Below are 25,411 nucleotides of genomic sequence, written 5' to 3'. Positions count from 1 at the left end.
TCTCTCTCCCTCTCCCCTATAACGAGCACACATTCACGCGGGTCTCTCTTCCACCTCACCCCCCATGCGTGCACACGCATTCGCGCGCATCTCCCTCTCTCTTGATCCCCATCAATGCATGCATACGTCTGTCTGTTCTCTCTCCCCATCCATCTCTCTCTCTCTACCCCTGCACCAATGCACACATATACTCGCACACGTCTCTTTCCTCCATTACACTGCGCACACACTAGTGCGCATCTCTCTTCTCCCACTAAACGCACGCATACGCGCGCTCATCTCTCTTACATCCCCAACAATGTGTCTCTCTTCTCCCCACCAACGCACATTCTCGCGCACGCGGGTCTCTCTTCCCCTCTCCAATGCGCACACTTTCTCGTGTGCATGTCTCTCTTCCCCTCCTCCAACACATGCATAGTCGCGCGTGTCTCTCTTCCCCTCCCCAACAGGCACACAGTCGCGCACGTCTCTCTTCCCCTCCCACAACGCACGCACAATCACGCGCGCCTCTCTTCCCCCCCCAACGCACACACATCCGCGTGCATCTCTGTTCCTCCCAGCGTGCAACACTCGCGCATATCTCTCTTCCCCTCCAACGCGCACACACTCATGCACAAATCTCCTCCCCTCCAATGTACGCACACTCGCATGGCTCACTTCTCCCATCCCCAACGCACACACTCATGCAACTCTTCACCCTCCAACACGTGCACACTCATATGTCTCTCCAACCCTTACAATATGCACATTCCTCCCCCCAACATGCGCACACTTCTACGCATCAGTTCTCTCTCTCTCTCTGCCCCCTCTTCTCACACACTCACGCGAGTCTCCCTCTCTCCCCCACTACACACTCGCGCGAGTCTCCCTCTCTACCGCCCCTGCACACTCGCGCGAGTCTCCCTCTCTCTCCCCTACACACTCGCGCGAGTCTCCCTCTCTTCCCCCCCCGACACACTCGCGCGAGTCTCCCTCTCTTCCCCCCCGACACACTCGCGCGAGTCTCCCTCTCCCCCACCACACACTCGCGCGAGTCTCCCTCTCTCCCCGCCACACACACTTGCGCTCATCTCCCTCTCTCCCCCCCATCCACACACACTCACGCACATCTCCCCCCCCACACACTTGCGCGAGTCTCCCTCTCTCCCCCCACACACTCGCGCGAGTCTCCCTCTCTCCCCCCCCCCCCACACACTCGCGCGAGTCTCCCTCTCTCCCCCCCCAACACACTCACGCGAGTCTCCCACTCTCCCCCTCACACACTCGCGCGAGTCTCCCTCTCTCCCCCACTACACACTCGCGCGCGTCTCCCTCTCTCCCCGCCACACACACACTCGCGCGCGTCTCCCTCTCTCCCCGCAACACACACTCGCGCGCGTCTCCCTCTCTCCCCGCCACACACACTCGCGCGCGTCTCCCTCTCTCCCCGCCACACACATTCGCGCGCATCTCCCTCTCTCCCCGCCACACACACTCGCGTGCGTCTCCCTCTCTCCCCGCCACACACACTCGCGCGCGTCTCCCTCTCTACCCGCCACAAACACTCGCGTGCGTCTCCCTCTCTCCCCGCCACACAATGCACACTCATTCATGCACATCTCCCTTCCCCCCCATCCCCACAACACACGCTCACATGCATCTCCCTTCCCCCATCCCCACAACACACGCTCACATGCATCTCCCCCTCTCTCTCTCTCTCTCTCTCACACACACACACACACACACACACGCGTCTCCCTCTCCCCGCCACACACACTTGCGCTCATCTCCCTCTCTCCCCCCCCATCCACACACACTCACGCGCATCTTTCCCCCCCCCCACACACACTCGCGCGAGTCTCCCTCTCTCCCCCCTACACACTCGCGCGAGTCTCCCTGTCTCTCCTCCCCCCACACACTCGCGCGGGTCTCCCACTCTCTCTCCCCCCCCCCCACACACTCGCGCGGATCTCCCTCTCTCCCCCCCCACACACACTCGCGAGTCTCCCACTCTCTCTCCCCCCCCACACACACACACACTCTCGCGCGGATCTCCCTCTCTCCCCCCCACACACTCGCGCTCGCCTCCCTTTCTCTCTCCCCCCCCCACACACTCGCACGCATCTCCCTCTCTCCACACACACACACACACACACACACACACACACACACACACTCGCGCGTCTCCCTCACTCCCCGCCACACACACGCGCGCATCTCCCTCTCTCTCCCCCCCTACACACTCGCGCGGGTCTCCCTCTCTCCCCCCCGGCAGACTCACACGAGTCTCCCTCTCTCCCCCTCACACACTCGCGCGAGTCTCCCTCTCTCCCCCTCACACACTCGCGCGAGTCTCCCTCTCTCCCCCTCACACACTCGCGCGAGTCTCCCTCTCTCCTCCCCTACACACACACACACACACACACACACACTCGCACAGGTCTCCCTCTCTCCCCGCCACACACACTCGCGCACGTCTCCCTCTCTCCCCCCCCCACACACTCGCGCTCGCCTCCCTCTCTCCCCCCTACGCACTCGCACGCATCTCCCTCTCTCCCCCCCTCACCCCCCCACACACACACACTCACGCGCGTCTCCCTCTCTCCCCGCCACACACACACGCACTCGCGCGCGTCTCCCTCTCTCCCCGCCACACACACTCGCGCACGTCTCCCTCTCTCCCCCCCCCACGCACTCGCGCTCGCCTCCCTCTCTCCCCCCCCCCACGCACTCGCGCTCGCCTCCCTCTCTTCCCCCCTACGCACTCGCACGCATCTCCCTCTCTCCCCCCTTACCCCCCCCACGCACTCGCGCTCGCCTCCCTCTCTTCCCCCCCACGCACTCGCGCTCGCCTCCCTCTCTCCCCCCTACGCACTCGCACGCATCTCCCTCTCTCCCCCCTCACCCCCCCACACACACTCACGCACGTCTCCCTCTCTCCCCGCCACACGCGCACACACGCACGCACTCGCGCGCGTCTCCCTCTCTCCCCGCCACACACACACGCACTCGCGCGCGTCTCCCTCTCTCCCCGCCACACACACACGCACTCGCGCGCGTCTCCCTCTCTCCCCGCCACACACACACGCACTCGCGCGCGTCTCCCTCTCTCCCCGCCACACACACACGCACTCGAGCGCGTCTCCCTCTCTCCCCGCCACACACACACGCACTCGCGCGCGCCTCCCTCTCTCCCCGCCACACACACACTCGCGCGCGTCTCCCTCTCTCCCCGCCACACACACACACTCGCGCGCGCCTCCCTCTCTCCCCGCCACACACACACTCGCGCGCGCCTCCCTCTCTCCCCGCCACACACACACTCGCGCGCGCCTCCCTCTCTCCCCGCCACACACACACTCGCGCGCGCCTCCCTCTCTCCCCGCCACACACACACTCGCGCGCGCCTCCCTCTCTCCCCGCCACACACACTCACGCGCGCCTCCCTCTCTCCCCGCCACACACACACTCGCGCGCGTCTCCCTCTCTCCCCGCCACACACACACTCGCGCGCGTCTCCCTCTCTCCCCGCCACACACACACACACACACACACACACTCGCGCGCGTCTCCCTCTCTCCCCGCCACACACACACACACTCGCGCGCGTCTCCCTCTCTCCCCGCCACACACACACACACACACACACACTCGCGCGCGCGCGTCTCCCTCTCTCCCCGCCACACACACACACTCGCGCGCGTCTCCCTCTCTCCCCGCCACACACACACACTCGCGCGCGTCTCCCTCTCTCCCCGCCACACACACACACACTCGCGCGCGCGCGTCTCCCTCTCTCCCCGCCACACACACACACACTCGCGCGCGCGCGTCTCCCTCTCTCCCCGCCACACACACACACACTCGCGCGCGTCTCCCTCTCTCCCCGCCACACACACACACTCGCGCGCGTCTCCCTCTCTCCCCGCCACACACACACACACACACACACTCGCGCGCGTCTCCCTCTCTCCCCGCCACACACACACTCGCGCGCGTCTCCCTCTCTCCCCGCCCCACACACACACACGCACATCTCCCTCTCTCCCCCCCATACACTCGCGCACGTCTCCCTCTCTCCCCCCCACACACTCACGCTCGCCTCTCTCTCTCCCCGCCACACACACACACTCGCGCACGTCTCCCTCTCTCCCCGCCACACACACTCGCGTGCGTCTCTCTCTCTCCCCGCCACACACACTCGCGTGCGTCTCTCTCTCTCATCCACACCCAACACACTCGCGCGACTCCAAAATGTAGAAAGCCATACCCCAAGTAATTTCCAATCCGGACTTGACATGAATATCAGTCTGCTTTTGGAACACAAAAAGACACTGTACAAGAATCTTTAAAAAGCAATCATTTCACAGTAACTCCATTCAGATATCGGTGACACAGCAAGTCATCAAATCTCAGTTAACTTTAGAAGAGATCAGTACTCACTTCTGTCAATCATGCATTAAAACCCGCTTCTAAGAATTCTTACGCTAACTGTTTCAATGAAGTTCGCAGGTAAAGGGATGGCTGGAAAACGTAAAGCCTTCAAAAACTAGTAAGGTGGGGGGGGGGACCCAAGGGGATAGTGAGGAAAGCGATCAATCTGAGACTGGTACAGCTAGGAACAGAAGCGAGTCAAACAGTCAGGGCAGGCAGGGACAAGCAGAGAACAAAGTAGGACTGAAAAATTAAACTGCATCTGTTTCAATGCAAGGAGCCTAACAGGGAAGGCAGATAAACTCAGGGCATGGCTAGGAACATGGCAATGGGATATCATAGCAATTACAGAAACATGGCTCATGGATGGGCAAGACTGACAGGTTAATGTTCCAAGATACAAATGCTACAGGAAGGACAGAAAGGGAGGCAACAGAGGAGGAGGAGTGGTGTTTTTGATAAGGGATAGCATTACAGCTATACTGAGGGAGGATATTCCCAGAAATACATCCAGGGAAGTTATTTGGGTGGAAGTGAGAAATAAGAAAGGGATAATCACCTTATTGGGATTGTATTATTCACCCCCTAATAGTCAGAGGGAAATTGAGAAAAAGATTTTGTAAGGACGTCTCAATTATCTAAGACTAATAGGGTGGTTATGTCAGGGGATTTTAACTTTCCAAACATGGACTGGGACTGCCATAGTGTTAAGGGTTTAGGTGGAGAGGAATTTGTTAAGTGCGTACAAGAAAACTTTCTGATTCAGTATGTGAATGTACTTACTAGAGAAGGTGCAAAACCTGACCTACTTTTGGGAAATAAGGCAGGGCAGGTGACTGAGATGTCAGTGGGAGTGCACTTTGGGGCCAGTGACCATAATTCTATTAGTTTTAAAATAGTGTTGGAAAAGGATAGACCAGATCTAAAAGTTGAAGTTCTAAATTGGAGAAAGGCAAATTTTGACGGTATTAGGCAACAACCTAATTTGGGCAGCACGGTGGCTCAGTGGTTAACATTGCTGTCTTACAGCACCAGGGTGCCAGGATCGATTTCAGCCTCTGTGTGGAGTTTGCACATTCTCCCTATGTCTGGGTGGGTTTCCTCTGGGCGCTCCGCTTTCCTCCCACAGTCCAAAGATGTGCGGGTCAGGTGAATTGGCCATGCTAAATTGCCCATAGTGTTAGGTGCATTAGTCAGAGGGAAATGGGTCTGTGTCAGTTACTCTTCGGAGGGTTGGGCCGAAGGACCTGTTTCCACACTGTAGGGAATCTAATCTCATTTAAAACCTTCAAAAACTGACTGGACACAGATATTCGCAGATAAAGGGATGGCTGGAAAATGGGAAACCTTCAGAAATGAGATAATGTGAGTCTAGAGACATGATATTCCTGTTAGGATGGATGGAAAGGTGTAGGGAATGCTGGATGACTAGAGAAATTGAGGTTTGGTTAAGAAAAATGAAGGATGCATATGTCAGGTATAGACAGGATAGAACGAGTTAATCCTTAGAGGAGTATAAAGGCAGTAGGAGTAAACTTCAGAGGGAAATCAGGAGGGCAAAAAGGGGGCATGAGATAGCTTTGGCAAATAGGATTAAGGAGAATCCAAAGGGTTTTTAACAAATACATTAAGGACAAAAGGGTAACTAGAGAGAGAATAGGGCCCCTTTGCGGTCTTTGTGTGGAGCTGCAGAAAATGTGGGAGATATTAAATGAGTATTTTGCATTAGTATTTACTGTAGAAAAGGACATGGAAGATATAGACTTAGGGAACTAGATGGTGACATCTTGCAAAATGTTTGTATTACAGAGGAGGAAGTGCTAGATGTCTTGAAATGCATAAAGGTGAATAAATCCCCAGGACCTGATCAAGTGTACCCTCGAACTCTGTGGGAAGCTAGAGAAATGATTGGTGGGCACCTTGTATTATCGATAGTCACAGGTGAGGTTCCAGTGATTGGCTAACGTGGTGCCACTATTTAGGAAGGATGGTAAGGACAAGCCAGGGAACTATAGACCTGTAACCCTGACATCAGTGGTGGGCAAGTTGTTGGAGGAAATCCTGACATGAATATCCATCTGCTTGAGGAAAACAAAAAGACACTGTGCAAGAATCTTTAAAAACAATCATTTCACAGTAACTCCACTCAGATACTGGTGATACAGTAGGTCATCAAATCTCAGTTAACTTTAGAAGAGATCAGTACTCACTTCTGAGGGATAGGATTTACACATATTTGGAAATGCAAGGACTGATTAGGGTTGCAGGTAGATAGGATAGTGAAGAAGGTGTTTTGTACGCTTTCCTTTATTGGCTAGAGCATTGAGTATAGGAGTTAGGTGGTCATTTTGGGGCTGTTCAGGACATGGGTTAGGCTACATTTGGAATAGTGTGTGCAATTCTGGTCTCCTTATCGGAAGGATGCTGTGAAACTTGAAAGAGTTCAGGAAAGATTGGGGTTGGAGGATTTGAGCTATAGGGAGAGGCTGAATAGGCTGGGACTGTTTTCCCTGGAGCATCAGAAGCTGAGGGGTGACCTTATTGAGGTTTATAAAATCATGAGGGGCGTGGATACACTAAGTATTTTCCCTGTGGTGGAGTCCAGAACTAGATGGCATAGGTTTAGAATGAGAGTAGGTCAGAGGCTAGGAATACTATAGCAGGCAACTTTTTCACGCAGAGGGAGGTGCACATTTGGAAATGAGCTGCCAGAGGAAATGGTGGAGGCTGGTACAACTGCAACATTTAAAAGACATTTGGATGGGGTTAGGAATAGGAAGAGTTTAGAGGGATATGGGCCAAATGGGGCTAGATTAGATTGGGATATCTGATTAGCATGGATGAGTTGGACAGAAGGGTCTGTTTCCATGCTGTACATCTCTATGATTCTATGACTGCTCCCATTTCAGTCAATCACTCTAGTTTCTTAGGTGTATCCACCTCTGGACTCCCAAACTGCACTCCAGAACTCATTCCCTTCCGCTGAAGGTTATATTCTCACAGAATGCTAGAAATGGATTTCATCACAATGGTCATGTTGCTGATTGTAGGAACTGGCTGCTATGCCTTGTATATTGCAATTACGACCACACTTTAGAAGAGACCAATTAACTGTAAAATGCTTTATAATGGCCCAAAATTAAGAGAAGTGCTGCATAAATGCAAGTTGTTACTTTCTATGCACTACTCACAATCTGCTCTAGCTTTGTGAAGTACCTTTTTATTTATTAATTTTGTTGGATGTGGGTGTTTATTTGGCTGTTTATTATGGCCAGCATTTATTCCCCATCCTTAGATACTCTTGAGAAGGTGATGGTGAGCTGCCTTCGTGAACTGCTGCAGTCCATCTACTGTGGGTTGACCCACAATGCCATTAGGGAGGGAATTCCAGGATTTTTACCCAGCGACAGTGAAGGAACAGTGATATATTTCCATGTCAGGCGGTGAGTGGCTTGGAGGGGAACTTGCAGGTGGTGATGCTCCCGTATATCTGCTGCTCTTGTCCTTTTAGATGGAAGGGGTCATGGGTTTTGAAATTGGAAGACTTTTGATGAATTTTTGCAGTACATCTTTTAGATAGCACACACTGCTGCTAATAGGAATCACGGCAGGACAGACTGGATGTTTGTGTATGCAGTGCCAATCAACTGGCTACTTTGTCTTGGATGGTATTAAGCTTCTTCAGTATTGTTGGGACTGCACTCATCCAGGCAAATGAGGAGTATTGCATCACACTCCTGACTTGTGCCTTGTAAATGATGGACAGGCTTTCAGGAAGCAGGGGCGAGTTACCTGCTGTAATATTCCTAGCCTCTGACCTACTCTTGCAGCCAATGCAAATGTGGCGAGTCCTGTTGGGCTTGTGTTCGATGATAACTCCCAAGATGTTGATAGTGGGGGATTCAGTTCTGGTAACACCACTGAATGTCATGGGGCAGTGGTTAGATTGTCTCCTATTGGTGATGGTCATACCCTGGCATTTGTGTGGCACAAACGTTATTTGGCACTTGTCAGCCCAAGCCTGGATATTGTCCAGATCTGTTGCATTTGGACATGGGCTACTTCAGTGTCTGAGGAGTCGCGAATGGTACTGAAGATTATGCAATCATCAGCAAACGTCCCCATTTTTGACCTTGTGATGGTGGGTAAGTCATTGATGAAACAGCTGAAGGTGATTGGGTCTAGGACACTACCCTGATGACCTCTTTAAGAGCTGTCCTTGAGCTGAGATGACTGATCTCCAACAACCATGACCATCTTCATATGTTTCAGGTATGACTAACCAGTGGAAAGTTTGCCCCCAGTATCCATTCATCCCAGATTTGCCAGGGCTCCTTGATGCACACTTAATCAAATGCAGCATTGATGTCAAGGGCTGTCACTCTCTCCTCACTTCTGGAATTCAATGCTTTTGTCCATATTTGAATCAAGGCTGTAATGAGCTGAATGGCCCTGGAAGAACCCAAATTGGGTGTCACTGAGCAAGTGCTGCTAGATAGCTCTATTGCTGACACCTTCCCTCACTTTACTGAAGTTTAACAGTAGACTGATGGGGCAGTAATTGGCCGGGTTGGATTTGTCCTGTTTTTTATGTCCAGGATGTTCTTGGTCAATGTTCCACATTGTCATCTACCTGACAGTGTTGCAACTGTACTGGAACAGCTTGGCTAGGGGGGAACAGCACATTCTGGAGCACAAGTCTTCAGCATCATTGTCGGAATGTTAAGAAGGCCCAAAGCCTTTGCAGTATGCAGTGCCTCCAACTGTTTCTTAATACCACGTGGGGTGAATTGAATTGGCTGAAGGCCGGCAGCGGTAATGCTGGGGACCACTGGAGGAGGCCAAGATAGATCAATGACTTGACACTTCTGGCTGAAGATTGCTGCGAAAGCTTCATCCTTACCTTTTGCACTCATGGGTGCACAGTTGCAAACAATAGCAAAATGTACAGCTGACCAAGATTTTCTTCAGAGTGCTTTCTGCACCATCACGGAATCCTCCCTGGAACTAAGACTGAAGCCCTATTACAGATAGAGGTGCAGAGTAGGAGCAGCTGTAAGTAAATTCCAGCCACCAAGAACTTTAGTTTGTGAACATGTGAATGTACAGTAATGCAAGATTCTCAAGAGGAGTTTGAAATTCATCTCTGCATTTCTTCATCTATGACCAGTTTCATGCCAATAAAATTAATTATTCCAATTAGTTCCAAATTGCTGAAGTTCACCTGGCATTTGTTGATTGCAGCAAGATATCCTCTGAGGAACTGATTGATGACAGTGCAGTGCCCCACTGTGCATTAGTATCCCTTCATTGCCAGTTGCTTTAACTTTAAATCATTTTGATGTATGAGAATATGGCTCACTCTAGATTAGAGTGATGCTGGAAGAACACAGCAGGTCAGGCAGCATCTGAGGAGCAGGAAAATCGATGTTTTGGGCAAAGTCCTTCATCAGGAATGGTGGCAGGGAACCTCCAGGATGGAGAGATAAATGGAGGAGGGGGCTGGGGCTGGGGAGAAGGTAGCAAAGAGTACAATAGGTGGATGGAGGTGGGGATGGAGGTGAGAGCGGAGGATGGAGTGGATAGGTGGGAAGGGAGATTGGCAGGTAGGACAGGTCATGGGGACGGCGCTGAGCTGGAAGTTAGGAGTTGGAGTAAAGTGGGGGGAGGGGAAGTGAGGAAACTGGTGAAGTCTACATTGATGTTCTGGGGTTGAAGTGTTCTGAGGCGGAAGGTGAGACATTCTTCCTCCAGGCGTCGGGTGGTGAGGGAGCGGCGTTGGAGGAGGCCCAGGACCTGCATGTCCTTGGCAGAGTGGGAGGAGGAGTTGAAATGTTGGGCTACGGGGTAGTGGGGTTGATTGGTGCGGGTGTCCCGGAGATGTTCCCTAAAGAGCTCTACGAGGAGGCGTCCTAGCCAACTTTCTAAATTTCTTGATACACTGACACCTGGTGGGGAAATTATTTATAGTGACAATGACACCAAAAGAATTAGAACTATAAGCAAAATAAACTTGAACAAATACATTTTTATTATGAACTTATACTATCAACAATGCCGAATGCACTAAGAAGGGTTTTTAGGCTGCAGGTTTTTCATGTAGGCTGTGTGCAGGGATGGAAGTACATCTTGGGATCTTTTCTTTGTGAATGAGACGCAAGCATCACAGGCAAAACTATCATTTATTGTCCATCCCTAATTATCAGGAAAAGGTGCAGGTGAGCTGCATTCATGAACAATAACACACTATGGGATGTAGATACCCCCACAATGCCATTCAAGAGAAAGTTCAAGAATTTTGACCCAGCGACAGTGAAGGAAAAGTTATGAATAGATTCCCTACAGTGTGGAAACAGGCCCTTCGGCCCAACCAGTCCACACCGACCCTCCGAAGAGTAACGCACACAGACCCATTTCCCTCTGACTAATGCACCTAACACTATGGGCAATTTAGCATGGCCAATTCACCTGACCTGCACATCTTTGTGACTGTGGGAGGAAACTGGAGCATCTGGAGGAAACTCACACAGACACGGGGAGAATGCGCAAACTCCACACTGACAGTTGCCAGAGGCTGGAATTGAACCTGGGACCCGAGTGCTGTGAGGCAGCAATGTTAATCACTGAGCCATCGTGCCACCCCGATTCAGAATGGTGTCTAACATAGAGATGAACCTACAGGTGATGGTACTCTAATAGGTCTACCTTCATTGTCCTTCTAAATGTCAGTCATTGTCAGCTGGAAGCTGCACTCAATGCGAGCGGAGAGTATTCCACCACACTCCTGACTTTTGACTTGCAGATGGTGAACAGGCCTGGAGAAATTAGGAGATACATTACTTGCTGCAGAATTCCCAAACTCTGATCTGCTTTTGTTAACCTTAGTAGTTTACAGATGTTAGGGGTAGATTCTTCACACAGCGGGTTGTGAGTTCATGGAATGCCCTGCCCGTATCAGTGGTGAACTCTCCTTCTTTATGGTCATTTAAGCGGGCATTGGATAGGCATTTGGAAGTTATTGGGCTAGTGTAGGTTAGGTAGGATTCGGTCGGCGCAACATCGAGGGCCGAAGGGCCTGTACTGCGCTGTATCGTTCTATGTTCTATGTTCTATGTTAAGTGAATGGTCCAGTTTAGTCAGCAGTAACCCTGAGAATATTGATGGTAGGGGATTCACCAATGGTTAACAACATATGTTTACATAGTTCCTGAAATTCCTCATGATGTACTATAATGTAAGATCACACTGAGCAACATCAGCAAGCATTAGGATAGATATTCAGAATCTGGATCAGAGATGTGGGCTTTAAGATGCATCATAAAACAAGGAAAGCAAGGTAGAGGGGTAAAGAAATGTGCAGGATAATAATTCCAGAACACGTCAATCTTGGCACAGCTACTTATGTTGAGTGAGTAAAATCAAAATTGCAGGAGGCCAGCATTAGACAAGCACAGACAGCTGAGAGGGTAGTGTGATTGCAGGCGATTAGAATTAGAAACTTGGCCTGCTGGAATTTGAGAACAAGATGAGAATTTTAAAATCAATGTTTCTTGATCAGTAATCAACATGGATCATTGAGATAAATTAGATTCAAATTAGTTGAGACACACACTCAAGGAGGTAGAATGTGGGCAAGCAGCCAGAAGTGAATTAATGTACTAAATACATGAATGAAGGTATCACCAGTAGCTGAGCTCAGACAGAGGTGAAGTCAAGTGATGTTGAAGAGGAGGAATTAGTGATTAGTCTTAGCAATGCTATAATTAGAAGCTCAGTTTGAGAACCACTAAGTCACAGATGTTGCTAAGGGGCAGGAACAAATTACTGCAGATGCTGGAATCTGAACTGAAAATTACAAATGCTAGAGATCACAGCAGGTCAGTCAGCATTCACAGAGAGAGAGCAAGCTAACATTTTGAGTCTAGGTGACTCTGATGAAGCTTGCTCTCTCTCCATGGATATTGCCTGACCTGCTGTGATCTCCAGCATTTGTTGTTTCAGTTGCTAAGGGGCAGCTTGTAGTTGAGAGATGGGAGGGGGCCAAGGAGAAATCCTTGTCCAGAGGTTAGGTTACAGGTAAAGAAAAGTAGCTGTTGCATACAAAATATGACTACAAAAAGAAAAATTAAGGGATTAACAGATGATGTTGTAATCAAAACATATGCAAGGCGCCTCCCTCTACCAGTTTGAAGGCACTGTTGGATCTTCAGAACAATGAGATAGACCAGGTCAAGAAAGGGAAGTGAAGAGGCAATGAAGTTTGGGATTGGGGGAGGGAAATTTGAGAGCTAGTGCCAAGAGATTCTCAAGAGAGGAGAACTGTTGGAGTGCAAAAATTTCACGATGTGAGTGTTATATGGATAAGGTAGCCCAATTATAAAGAGATAAAAACAAAACAAAGTGCTGGATTAGACTAGGGTAGATTTGCAGAAAATGAAGGAGAGTACAGATGTGAAGTAGAGAAAGGATACAAAAGAGGAAATTGCTAAGACCTCAGAAATTATATTTCAGGACACGTTCAATGTCAATATGATCTGTAGACAGGAGAATGGCCAATGTACAACGTCTTTGTAAAGAAAGACGATAACTATTACAGGACTGTTAATTTGACATTGGTGCCAAAGATAATTTTATTGTCCTTAATTAAGAACGTTGCTTCTAGTAGTGTTGGAACTTGAAAATGCTACAAAAATAGCTGTGTGAATGGGCTAAACTGCAAGACAGAATATACTACAGTAAATGCAAGGCAAGATAAATGCAATTTGGCAAGATAAATCATAATAGTAATTAAAATCTGAATAAAACCACAGAGGGAATGTGGGGGCTATATTCACCGGATATTAAAAGCAGCACCCAAGGCTGATCAGACTAAAAGAATTAATAGAATTTTAGATTTTATCATAAGGTCAAGAATATGAAAGATTAAATTATCTACAAGTCAATATTCAAATTTACTCGTATGGGTGACAAAACATCTGAAAATGAACCTTCCATAGGAACTTCGGACCAAGATTAGGCCATTCATCCCTTCAAGCTTTCCCCATCATTCAATAAGATCATTGGCTGATCCCACTTCCCCCATCAACTTTGAATTCCTTGTCTATGTCTTTACAGAAACACAGCTGAAAAATGTACAAGAAAGTAAACTGATGGCAGCAGGGTACTTTTCAGAAGCCAATTTCCTTAAGTATTAAATAACCTTAAGTATAAAACATTCACTCACTTTTGGAAGTAGACCTAGAAATGAACCAGTAAATTGGTATCATTTAGCCTAGGTCCAATATTATATGTACTTCTCCATTCAATTAACAAAGTTAAGAAATACAGTTCCTTGACCTAGCGTTGTCAATTCCACCTACCTCTAAACGCAAAGAGTTCAAATTCTTCATTAACTCTCTGCAGTTTGTACTGTTAAGGATGAAAAATATATATTGTGATGTTTTATGGAAATTGTTCATTTAATTATTCAGTTAAAAATGGAATCAAATTAGTATCTATTGTACAGAAAACATTACCGTAGCTTTAAAAGCAAAATGAAAGAAAAAGTGGACATTAAACAAATGTCACAGTATGGTTTACAGCTTCAGTCTTGGGGTCTGCAAGCACCCAGCATCCAGTTTTGTTGCAGGGTACAACAAGCACTGTATGGAGGCAGTGTTTGTGTCAGAAGGAAAACACTACTAGGAAAGAAGCACCTCTCTCTGGCTAAGGACATCACCAGCTTCCTTCCAGAAAACAATCACAACGGAACGCAAGTGGCTCTTGCAAATATGATCAGAAATAATACATTTTATTCATAAAATTGTTAATGCCATCACAATCATGGTATTAATATTTGTCAATGTCATTCTTATGATTAAAGGAAACAGGTGTTGGGTGTTAATTTTCTTTTTCTAGTTCATTTAACTAGGTGGCAGCTCTTGTGCTGCAGTGCTAATAATCCCTAACTCTCAGCCGGGAGACCAGTGATTGAATTCCACCTGCTCCAGAGATTTGCAACAATATCTCTGACCAGGTTTATTAGAAAATATCTACATTCACATAGACAGTGGCTTGTGTCTCAGTAGTATTGACCTCACCTCTGAACAGAAAGTCCTGGTTGAAGTCCCACTTGCTCCAGAGATATGTAAGAATATTTCTGAACGATTTATTCAAAAATATTTGCATTTAAATAATAAAAAAACATAATAGTGACAGTGAGAAGAAACCTGAGAGGCTGAGTAAGTCAATGCACTCTATTCACAAAAAAAAGTTGTGTCTTGCCTTCTATTTCACTATCTAGCTTAGAATCTATTGACATAATGCTTACAGTTTTAGCATCGTGAGATAGTTAATGGTGCAGACAAAACAATCTCAGATGAAGGGCTTATGCCCAAAACATTGATTCTCCTGCTCCTCGAATACTGCCTGACCTGTTGTGCTTTCCCAACAACACTCTCAACTCAGAAGCCAATTTGTCAAGCTTGTTAAAATTCCCATCCAAATTGAACTTGATGAAAAATTAATTGAGGTAATATTCGACCTACGATCACAAAATTCACTGCGGACACACCAATAAAAAGGAACAAATGTAACAACAAACCAGGAGTCATTTATTTTCCTTAACTTCTTTCAATAGTATGTTTATGAAGCCAATGTTCCCACTGTTGAGGAGGTAAGTAGTCCAGTCATGAGAGGAAATCACATACTTTTAACCTGGAGCTTTTAACATCAGAATACAAATCCTGAAGGAACATACAGTTTCAGATAGTTGGAGGAGGTCACAAAGGTTGAGCAGTGTATTTTGAACAAGGATAAAAGATATAAATTGAGGTGCTGGAAGCCAACATGGACCAGTGTGCACAAGTATGAAGGGATGAGTGGAGCTTGGTGCAAGTGAGCTCACAGGCGGCAGAATTTTGGATCTCTGAAGAGTTGCATTTATGGAGGGTGGAAAACGCTGAAATACTCAGATTTGAAGGCAATAAAGGCACAGGTGAAGGTTTTAGGAGATGCACTGACAAGGACCACAAAACATTGAGGGTATATGGTGTTTAAAAAAAAACTCAGAGTCAAGTAGAACACCAAAGATTTTAGACATAGAGATGTACAGCACAGAAAGAGACGCTTAGGTCCAACTCATCCATGCCAACCAGATATCCTAGCCCAATCTAGTCCCACCTGTCAGCACCTGGCCCATATCCCACTAAACCCTTCCTATTCATATACCCATCCAAATGCCTTTTAAATGTTGCAATTATACTAGCCTCCACTACTTCCTCTGGCAGCTCATTCCATACACGTACCACCCTCTGCAAGAAAAAGTAGCCCGTGGTCTCTTATATCTTTCCCCTCTCACTCTAAAACCTATGCCTTCTAGTTCTGGACTCCCCCACCCTAGGGAAAAAACTTTGTCTATTTATGCCCCTCATGATTTTGTAAACCTCTAAGGTCACCCCTCAGCCTCCGACACTCCAGGGAAAACAGCCCCAGCCTATTCAACCTCTCCCTGTAGCTCAAATCCTCCAACCCTGGCAACATCCTTATCAAATCTTTTCTGAATCCCTTCAAGTTTCACAACATCTTTCTGATAGGAAGGAGACATGAATTACATGCAATATTCCAACAGTGGCCTAACCAATGTCCTGCACAGCTGCAACATGACCTCCCAACTCCTATACTCAATACTCTGACCAATAAAGAAAAGCATACCAAACACCTTCTTCACTATCCCATCTACCTGCGACTCCACTTTCAAGGAGCTATGGACCGGCATTCCAAGGTCTTTTTGTTCAATAACATTCCCTACAACCTTACCATTAAGTGTATAAATCCTGCTAAGATTTGCTTTCCTAAAATACAGCACCTCGCATTTATTTAAAATTAAACTCCAGCTGTCACTTCTCAGCCACTGGCTCATCTGATCAAGATCCTGTTGTAATCTGGGTTAACTTTCTTCGCTGTCCACTACACCTCCAATTTTGGTGTCATCTGCAAACTTACTAACTATACCTCTTACGCTCACATCCAAATTATTTATATAAATGATGAAAAGTAATGGACCCAGCACCAATCCTTGTGGCACTCCACTGGTCACAGGCCTCCAGCCTGAAAAATAATCCTCCACCACCACCCTCTGTCTTCTACCTTTGATCCAGTTCTTTAATTGATTAAAATCCTAAATATTCAGTACCAACCTGAGGTTAAAGCTTCTTCCTGCAAACCATCTTCAGCAGGCTGGCGAATGTTCCAAGATGTCAGAGGAAGGTGGAGGATTTCTTCAGCAGAGCCCAGTTTCACCATATCCATATGGTTGGTTCCAGATTTGTATCGAGGAATGAAACATTCCTTCCCACGCTGGAAAACATCTTGTATAATATCTTCAGTCTGTATTTCATCAGACATGCTCAAAAAGACCGCAATTCTTTGGCAATTCTTGTACTTGGGGTGAGCGATCAGCTGAAACAGAATGACAGATGTGGTCAGTAGGAATCCTAAGAACATTGAAAAAGTAGGAAGCTATTTTGCACTTTGTGCATATTCTTCCAATGAGATCACAGCTGTTCTGTAACCTAATTCCACAGACACACACCATATCCCTTAATACTTTTGTTTAATAAAAAGCTATCAATCCTAGAGTTAAAGTTAATAATTGATCTAGCTCTAGGGAACAACTTATGGAAAAACACTGCAAACATTTGCCACTCTCTAACAGTCACTCCCAACATATTCTAATATTTAGACAATGTCTTAGGTCTAGACTCGCCAACAAGCAGAAATTGTTTCTACATATTTTATTTGTTCATCTGAATATCTTGAAAACAGTGATTAAAATAACCACTCAACCTTCTAACCTCCAGATAATCCAATTTAAGGCCAATATATGCTTTACAAGGTGTGGTACCCACAAATGCACATCTATGTGGTACAACCAGGGTGTTGTACAGCTGACACATGACTTCTACCCAGCACTCCACCCAGATAACCCAAATCTTTGATATGAATCCCAGAATTCCATTCGCCTTTTTGATTATTTTTGTTTACCTATTCATATTTTGATTGTCTGTGTACCTGGACTTCCAGGAATGTATTCTCCAAACTCTCCACATTTGGATAGTACTATATTCCATCTGTTTTGCATCCAAAGCAGATGACCTCATATTGGCTGTATTGAAATCCATTTGTTGCAGTTTTGCCACTTCATTTAATCTATCAATATCTCTTTGTAATCTTATGCTTCATTTATACAAGTTGAGATATTGATGGGAAGATTTTAATTTTGTTTATTTTAATTAGTGTGGGTTATATGAATACAAACTGGGCATGCAAATAAAAACGGCATCAGCTTTTAGAAAAACAACATTGTCAATTTTGAAAATACAGTACGGCCACTGGTTGGAACTGACTCTGACCACCGCCATCCTTGGTTCATTAATGTACCATGTCTCATGAAAGGGGAAGAGGGAAAGATGGGGGGGGGGGCATGCAGTGGGGGGGGGCGCGGTTGGGGGGGTCGTGCAGTTGGGGGGGCGCGGGGGGGCAAGGGAGGGGATGGGAGGGGAGTGGGGGATGGGGGGAGGGTATGTGGAGGAGAACAGGGGATGGGGCAGGGAACGACGGGGGGGGCGGGGGCAGGGAACGACGGGGGGGGCGGGGGCAGGGAACGACGGGGGGGGCGGGGGAAGGGAACGACGGGGGGGGCGGGGGAAGGGAACGACGGGGGGGGCGGGGGAAGGGAACGACGGGGGGGGCGGGGGAAGGGAACGACGGGGGGGGCGGGGGAAGGGAACGACGGGGGGGGCGGGGGAAGGGAACGACGGGGGGGGAGGGGGAAGGGAACGACGGGGGGGAGGGGGAAGGGAACGACGGGGGGGAGGGGGAAGGGAACGACGGGGGGGAGGGGGAGGGGGAAGGGAACGACGGGGGGGAGGGGGAAGGGAACGACGGGGGGGAGGGGGAAGGGAACGACGGGGGGGAGGGGGGGGGAGGGGGAGGGGGAAGGGAACGACGGGGGGGAGGGGGAGGGGGAAGGGAACGACGGGGGGGAAGAGGGGGCGGGAGGAGGGGAACGTGGGGGGTGAAGAGGACGGGGAACGTGGGGGGTGAAGAGGACGGGGAACGAGGGGGGACGGGGAACGAGGGGGGGAGGGGAACGAGGGGGGGAGGGGAACGAGGGGAACGAGGGGGGGGAGGGGAACGAGGGGGGGGAGGGGAACGAGGGGGGGGGAGGGGAACGAGGGGGGGGGAGTGGAACGAGGGGGGGGGAGTGGAACGAGGGGGGGGGAGTGGAACGAGGGGGGGGGAGGGGAACGAGGGGGGGGAGGGGAACGAGGGGGGGAGGGGAACGTGGGGGAGAACGTGGGGGGGAACGTGGGGGGGAACGGAACGTGGGGGGGAAGAGGACGGGGAATGTGGGGGGCGGAGGGGAACGTGGGGGTGAAGAGGACGGGGAATGTGGGGGGCGGAGGGGAACGTGGGGGGTGAAGAGGACGGGGAATGTGGGGGGCGGAGGGGAACGTGGGGGTGGAGGGGAACGTGGGGGGGGAGGGGAACTGGGGGGGGAGGGGAACGTGGGGGGGGAGGGGAACGTGGGGGGGGAGGGGAACGTGGGGGGGGAGGGGAACGTGGGGGGGGGAGAGGGGAATGTGGGGGGGGAGGGGAACGCGGGGAGGGGGAGGGGAACGCGGGGGGGGAGAGGGGAACGCGGGGGGGGAGAGGGGAACGCGGGGGGGGAGAGGGGAACGCGGGGGGGGGAGGGGAACGTGGGGGGAGGGTAGTGAGAGGGAGGGAGGGGACAGAGGAGGGTAGTGAGGGGGAGGCACGGGACGGAGAAGGGTAGTGGGAGGGGATGGAGGGGGGAAGGGAGTGAGGGGGAGAGGGGAGGGGAGAGGGGGAGGGGAGAGGGGGAGGGGAGAGGGGGAGGGGAGGGGGGGGGGAACCTAGGCTGTCTGACGGAAGTTGCTGGAACCCCTCCTGCGGGGGTTGGGTCTGCTCCAAGCGGTGGGCGGGTCACACCCCGCTGTCACTCACCCGCCGGCTGACAGCTTCCGTCTGCCTCCGTTTCTCGGCGTCACTCAGCGCCGCCACCTTCCGCTTCATTTCCAGACGCAGAGCCTTCTTCGCAGCTCTCAGCGCGGCCATGTTCCCTGGGCTGGGAGCGAGCGGCGCGCCACCAGCTTCCATCAACAACGGGAGCGCGTGCTGACCAGGAGCCGGAGTGTACCTTGACCCCGGAGGCCCCGCCCGTCAGCTCTGACCACGCCCATGGCACCATAGCCCCGCCCATCGGTCCGACCTGACCATGACATGTACCGCGCTGGCCTGGAACCTGTACCTGAGCCGAACCGAATATAACCTCAGCAATAACCCTGCCCCTGATCTTAACCATAGTGTTGGGCTGCGGTGGACATGGTTAAAAATCATACTACACCAGGCTGTAGACCAACAGGTTCTGGATTAGTGGTGCTGGAAGAGCACAGCAGTTCAGGCAGCATCCGAAATCGGGAGTGAGGGGGGGAAGGGGAGGGGAGTGAGGGAGGGAGATGGGGAAGGGTGGGAGGAGGGAGATATGGAAGGGTGGCGGGAGGCAGGAGGGAGATGGGGAAGGGTGGTGGGGAGGGGTGAAAGGGTGGGTGGAGGCTGAACAGAGATGGGGAAGGGTGGGGGGAGGGGAGGTTGGGAGGGAAGGACGGGGAGGGAGGAGAGGGGAGAGGGAGGGCAGGAGCAAGAGGCTGGAGGTGGGTAAAGGAGGGGGGCCTACGTGCCTTTATTCCTGATGAAGGGCTTTAGCCCAAAACGTCGATTTGGCTGCTCCTTGGATGCTGCCTGAACTGCTGTGCTCTTCCAGCACCACTAATCCAGAATCTGGTTTCCAGCATCTGCAGTCATTGTTTTTACCTCGTTGATTGTAATCCAACAGACTTATTTCCATGTACAACTTTCAGAGCACTGCTCCTTAATGACAAAGGAAAGCTTGTACTGTCCTTCCAAATAAACATTATAACCTAATCTTCATGCAAATCCTACACTGACCATTGGCAAGCATAACCACCTGCCAACATTCTCAAAATAACAATTTCTTCAGTTAACACCTAACTTGATACTAAATCTGATATTTCTTTTTATGTAATAGTGACTAACAATGTGGCATGTCTGGAATTGGGTCAACCAGAATGTGAGGCTCAAATCATGTGCTGGTCAAACTAAGAGTGAGATAGGTTCTTTGCTATTTCGGACATTTTGAGAAGCAGATGATTTTTCTTTTTCAGTTAGAAAAAGCAGTTTTCGGGATCAGAAACAATCAATTGTATTAAATGAAGCATCATCTACGTTCTGTCAGCAGAAATGACCCTAAGCTTCTGGTTGCCTGCCACTTGAACACACCACTGTGTTCCTTGGCCAACATGGTTGTCTCAGGTTTGTAACAGTGTTCCAGCGAAGCACAGTGCAAGCTGAAAAAACAGTACCACATTTTCCACTTGGGAACCCTGCAGTCTTCCGAATTTAATATCAAGTTCAACAACTTTAGGGCTTGAACACCTCCTATATTCTTACTCCAATTCCTACACACCAAACCTTGTCATCTCATGGCCTGCTATTACAAACAACCAGTTGTCATCTACTAAGGGTCCCCATGAGCAATTATTCTTTTTCTCAGATGACCTGTGCCTATTTCTTTTCTACCCAACTGTTGTTTTCAATCTCCCTGGGATCCATCTCCACTTGTCATGGGGCTCCTCCACCGCCAAATCAAGTCCACCTGCTAACTGAAGGAAGATCGCCTCATCTTCTGCCTTGGGACCCTTCAACCAAATGGCATCAATATCGACTTTACTAGTTTCCAAATCTTCCTTCCCCTCACTTCATCCCAGATTTAACCTGTCCTACCTATCCATCTTTTTTCCACTTATCTGCTCCACCTTCCCCACTGACCAATCACAATTACGTCCTACCTCTATCCACCCATCACTTTCCCACCTATCTTCTCCCTCAGCTCCAGCCCCACCTCCCCTTATCTTTCATCCTCTTCCCTTTCAACATTTCTGATGAAGGGCTTATGCCCAAAACATTGACTTGCCTGCTCCTCGGATGCTACCTGACCTGCTGTGCTTTTCTAGCACCATCCCTTTTGACCGTTTACAAATACATGTAATCTCTCAGAATCCCCTCCAGCAACTTACCTACTACTGATGCCACGCTCACCAGTCTGTAGTTCCCTGATTTTTTCTTTCTTAAATAATAGCACCATATTAGCCACCCTTCAGTTTTTCCAGTATCTAACCCATAGCTGTCAAATATCAAATACACAAATATCTCAACAAGGAGCCCAGCAATCACTTCCCTAGCATCCCACAAGGTTCTGGGAAATACTTATTAGACCCCAGGGATTTATTCACCTTTATGCATTTTAAGATGTCCAGCACCTCTTCCTCTGTAATTATGGACACTTTTCAAGATATCACTGTTCATTCTCCAAATTCTCCAGATTCCATATCCTTCTCCACAGAAAATACTGATGAAAACTTTCCTGTGATTCCACACATAGTCAGCCTTGTTGATCTATAAGGGGCCTATTCTCTCCTTAGTTACTGTTTTGCCCTTAATGTATTTGTCAAATCTCTTTGAATTCTCCTTAACCCTATTTTGCCAAAGCTATCTCATGTACCCTTTTGCCCTCCTGAGTATACTCCTAATGCCCTCAGATTCCTTGAGGGATTCACTCAATCTCTGCTGTTTATACCCCCATATGCCTCCTGCGTTTTCTTATCCAGAACTTCAATTTCTCTAGCCATGAGGCATTCCCTACTCCCACCAGCCTTTCCTTTCAGACTAAGAGGAACATACTACCTATCGTTATCTCATTTTTGAAGGCCTGCTACTTTCCAATGGTCCCATTACCTGTGAATATATGATCCCAATCAACTTTTGAAAGTTCTTGCTTAATATCGTCAAAATTGGTCTTTCTCCAATTTAGAACTTTAACTTTTAGATCAGGTCTATGATTTTCCATAACTACTTTAAAACTAAAAATCATACAACACCGGGTTATAGTCAAACAGGTTTATTTGGAAATACTAGCTTTCAGAGCATTGCTCCTTCATCAGGTAGCTCTGATAGAATAGAATTATGATCACTGGCCACAAAGTGCTTTCCCACTGACACCTCAGTCACTTGCCCTGATTTATTTCCCAAGAGAAGGTCAAGTTTTGCTCCATCTCTAGTAGGTTCATCCACATACTGAATAAGGAAATTTTCTTGTACTCGCTTAACAAATTCTTCTCCATACAAGCACTTACCACTATGGCAGTCAGTCTATATTTGGAAAGTCAAAATCCCATACCATTACAACCCTATTGTTCTTATAGATATGAGATATCTCCTTCCAAATTTGCTTCTCAATATCCCACCAACATTTGGGGTGGGCTTTGGGGGTGGGGAGGGTGCGGTGCTGCTATAGTATAATCCAATAAAATGATCATCCCTTTCTTATATAATTTTAGCCCTAATCAAAAATGCTATTCACCCCCCTCTCTTGCCCCCTTTATATCCCTTCCATACACTGGAACTTTAAGCAGTCAGTCCTGCCCTTCCCTATGCCATATTTATGTAAATGGTATGATATCCCAGTCCTATGTTTCCAACCATGCCCTGAGTTTATCTAGGTAAAAACAATGACTGCAGATGCTGGAAACCAGATTCTGGATTAGAGTGGTGCTGGAAAATCACAGCAGTTCAAGCAGCATCCGAGGAACAGGAAAATTGACGTTCGGGCAAAAGCCCTTCATCAGGAATAGAGCTCTACTCCCCCACCTCCTTATTGCTTTGAAGCCTCCTGAGTAGCACCGAGCAAATCTCACCACCAGGATATTGGTCTCCTTCCAATTCAGGTGCACACCATGCTTATACAGGTCACTCCTATCCCAGAAGAGATTCCAATGATCCAAATAGGGATAGTCAAAGGAGACTCCTGCACGACCTGCCTACCTCTTCTACCTTTCCTCGAGGTTACACATCTGCCTGACTGTATCTGCATTTTTCACCTTCCTGAACTTTCCGTCCATCACATCCCTTTGGTTGCTACAATTTCCTCATTGTCTCTAACTGCATTCCAACCAATCCAAGCGATTCAATAGGATTCACAATAAAACACAATTCCCGCAGACATAATCATCAAGAAAACTGAAATGCTCCCTAATCTCCCACACCTGACAAGAAGAGCACATCTGTCTATTACATGCCATCTCTGCACCTTAATCCATAGACTCAGAAAATAGCAGTCTTACTGCTCTAAAAACACTGCTCTGGAATAACTTAATACCTACGTATTAATGAATATATAATATAATCAAAAGACAGATCTCAATAAAACATTTTAAAAATCCGCTGCCGACCCTATTATAGATTTACAAAAAAAAATCAAGACTTGTAAGTTTATAAGTCTTAAAAACAAGCTGATCAATGAATTCCTGACACTACCAGCTGAAAGTAGTTCCCATGATGAGATCAGTTGTGAAATTTCACTGCTTTGTTTGTTCTTCTTAGACCAAACTCTGATTTACAGAGATGGTAGTAATTTAAATTAGTCAGTCAGCTGTAAATGTTCACAGCTAGGTTTTTTGATGACATCTGAAGATGTTCTGGGATCTCTCTCAAGGTGTCTCCCAGACCTCCTGCTCTCTTCCTTTCTTGTAGTGGTATGGAAGCTCAGACTGAAGTAAAAATTATTTTACTGTCAGACCAAAAGTTGTTGCTCATCCATTGGTTAAAATCGCTGTTATTTTGCATGATTTTAGCTTTTCAGGGAGACATAGTGACTCAGTGGTTAGCACTGCTGCCTCACAGCATCAGAGATCGGGGTTTGATTCCAGCCTCGGGCAACTGTCTGTGTGGAGTTTGCACATTCTCCCCATGTCTATGTAGGTTTGCTCCGGATTCCAACCACAATCCAAAGATATGCAATTAATGTGAATTGGCCATTGTGTTCAGGCAAGGGCCCTCCATCAATAATGAGGCTTGTGAGCTGAAGGGGTGGAGAGCTAAATGATGGGGTTAGGGGAGGGGGTGGGGAAGGTAGCTGAGCGTGCGATATGGAGGTGGGGGTAATGGTGATAGGTTGGAGGGGAGGGTGAAGCGGATAAGTGGGAAGGAAGAGGGTGGTGCCAGGTTGGAATTGGGATAAGGTGGGGGGAGGGGGAATGAGGATCCTGGTGAAGTCTACATGGATGCTGTGTGGTTGGAGGATCCCAAGAGTTCTCAAGGGAACTCTCCGTGACTCTCTTGTCAGGTGCACTCCCACCCCCACCCTCCCCTCCTGGCACCTTTCCCTCCCACTGCAGAATTGCAAAACCTGCGCCCTCACCTCCATCCGAGGCCACAAAGGAGCCTTCCACATCCATCAGAGTTTTACTGCACTTCCAAACATGCCATTTATTGTATCTGTTGCTCCTAATGTGGTCTCCTCTATATTGGGGAGACAGGACGCCTACTTACAGAGCGCTTCAGAGAACATCTCCGAGACATCTGTACCAACCAACCCCATCACTCCGTGGCCAACCACTTCAACTCTCTCTCCCACTCCACCAAGGACATGCAGGTCCTGGGCTTCCTCCAGTGTCACATCCTAACCACCTGATACTTGGAGGAAGAACACCTCATCTTCTGCCTTAAGATCTTTCAACCACACAACATTAATATTGACTTCACCAGTTTCCTCATTTCCCTCCCCCCACCTTATCCCAGTTCCAACCTTCCAACTCGGCAGTGTCCTCATGACCAGTTCTAGCTGTCCATCTTCATTCCCACCTATCCGTTCCTCCCTCCTCTCTGACGTATCACCATTACGCCCGTCTTCGTCCCCTTATCACACTCTCAGCAACCTTCCCCTCCCCCCCCCACCGCCCCACCAATCTCCCAATTTTCTGTCCACCCTCTCGGCTCACAAGCCTCATTCCCGATGATGGACTCTTGCCCAAAATGTCGATCCTCCTGCTCCTCGGATGCTGCCTCAACTCCTTTGCTT

At 48.8% G+C, this 25,411-nt stretch overlaps 1 protein-coding gene across 3 annotated transcripts in view; it reads right to left on the bottom strand.

The window, feature by feature from the left end:
• mthfs (5,10-methenyltetrahydrofolate synthetase (5-formyltetrahydrofolate cyclo-ligase)) overlaps nucleotides 1–19,626 on the bottom strand; it is a 64,030-nt gene extending 44,404 nt beyond the window's left edge. The window contains exons 1-2 of one of the 3 annotated variants that reach the window (XM_060853351.1): nucleotides 19,423–19,626; nucleotides 16,590–16,851 (exon numbers count right to left, since the gene is read on the bottom strand). In XM_060853351.1, coding sequence (XP_060709334.1) covers nucleotides 16,590–16,851; nucleotides 19,423–19,575 — 415 coding nt within the window. In that variant the 5' untranslated portion in view covers nucleotides 19,576–19,626. Of the gene's footprint in view, nucleotides 1–16,589; nucleotides 16,852–17,436; nucleotides 17,623–19,422 lie in introns of those variants that run through there. The other 2 variants (XM_060853352.1, XM_060853353.1) reach the window with 2 other exon arrangements.
• Nucleotides 19,627–25,411: the final 5,785 nt, after the last annotated feature.

This window comes from Hemiscyllium ocellatum, chromosome 39, assembly GCF_020745735.1.
Source record: "Hemiscyllium ocellatum isolate sHemOce1 chromosome 39, sHemOce1.pat.X.cur, whole genome shotgun sequence".
NCBI lineage: Eukaryota > Metazoa > Chordata > Chondrichthyes > Orectolobiformes > Hemiscylliidae > Hemiscyllium > Hemiscyllium ocellatum.
This window is presented reverse-complemented; position numbering and strand designations above follow the sequence as displayed.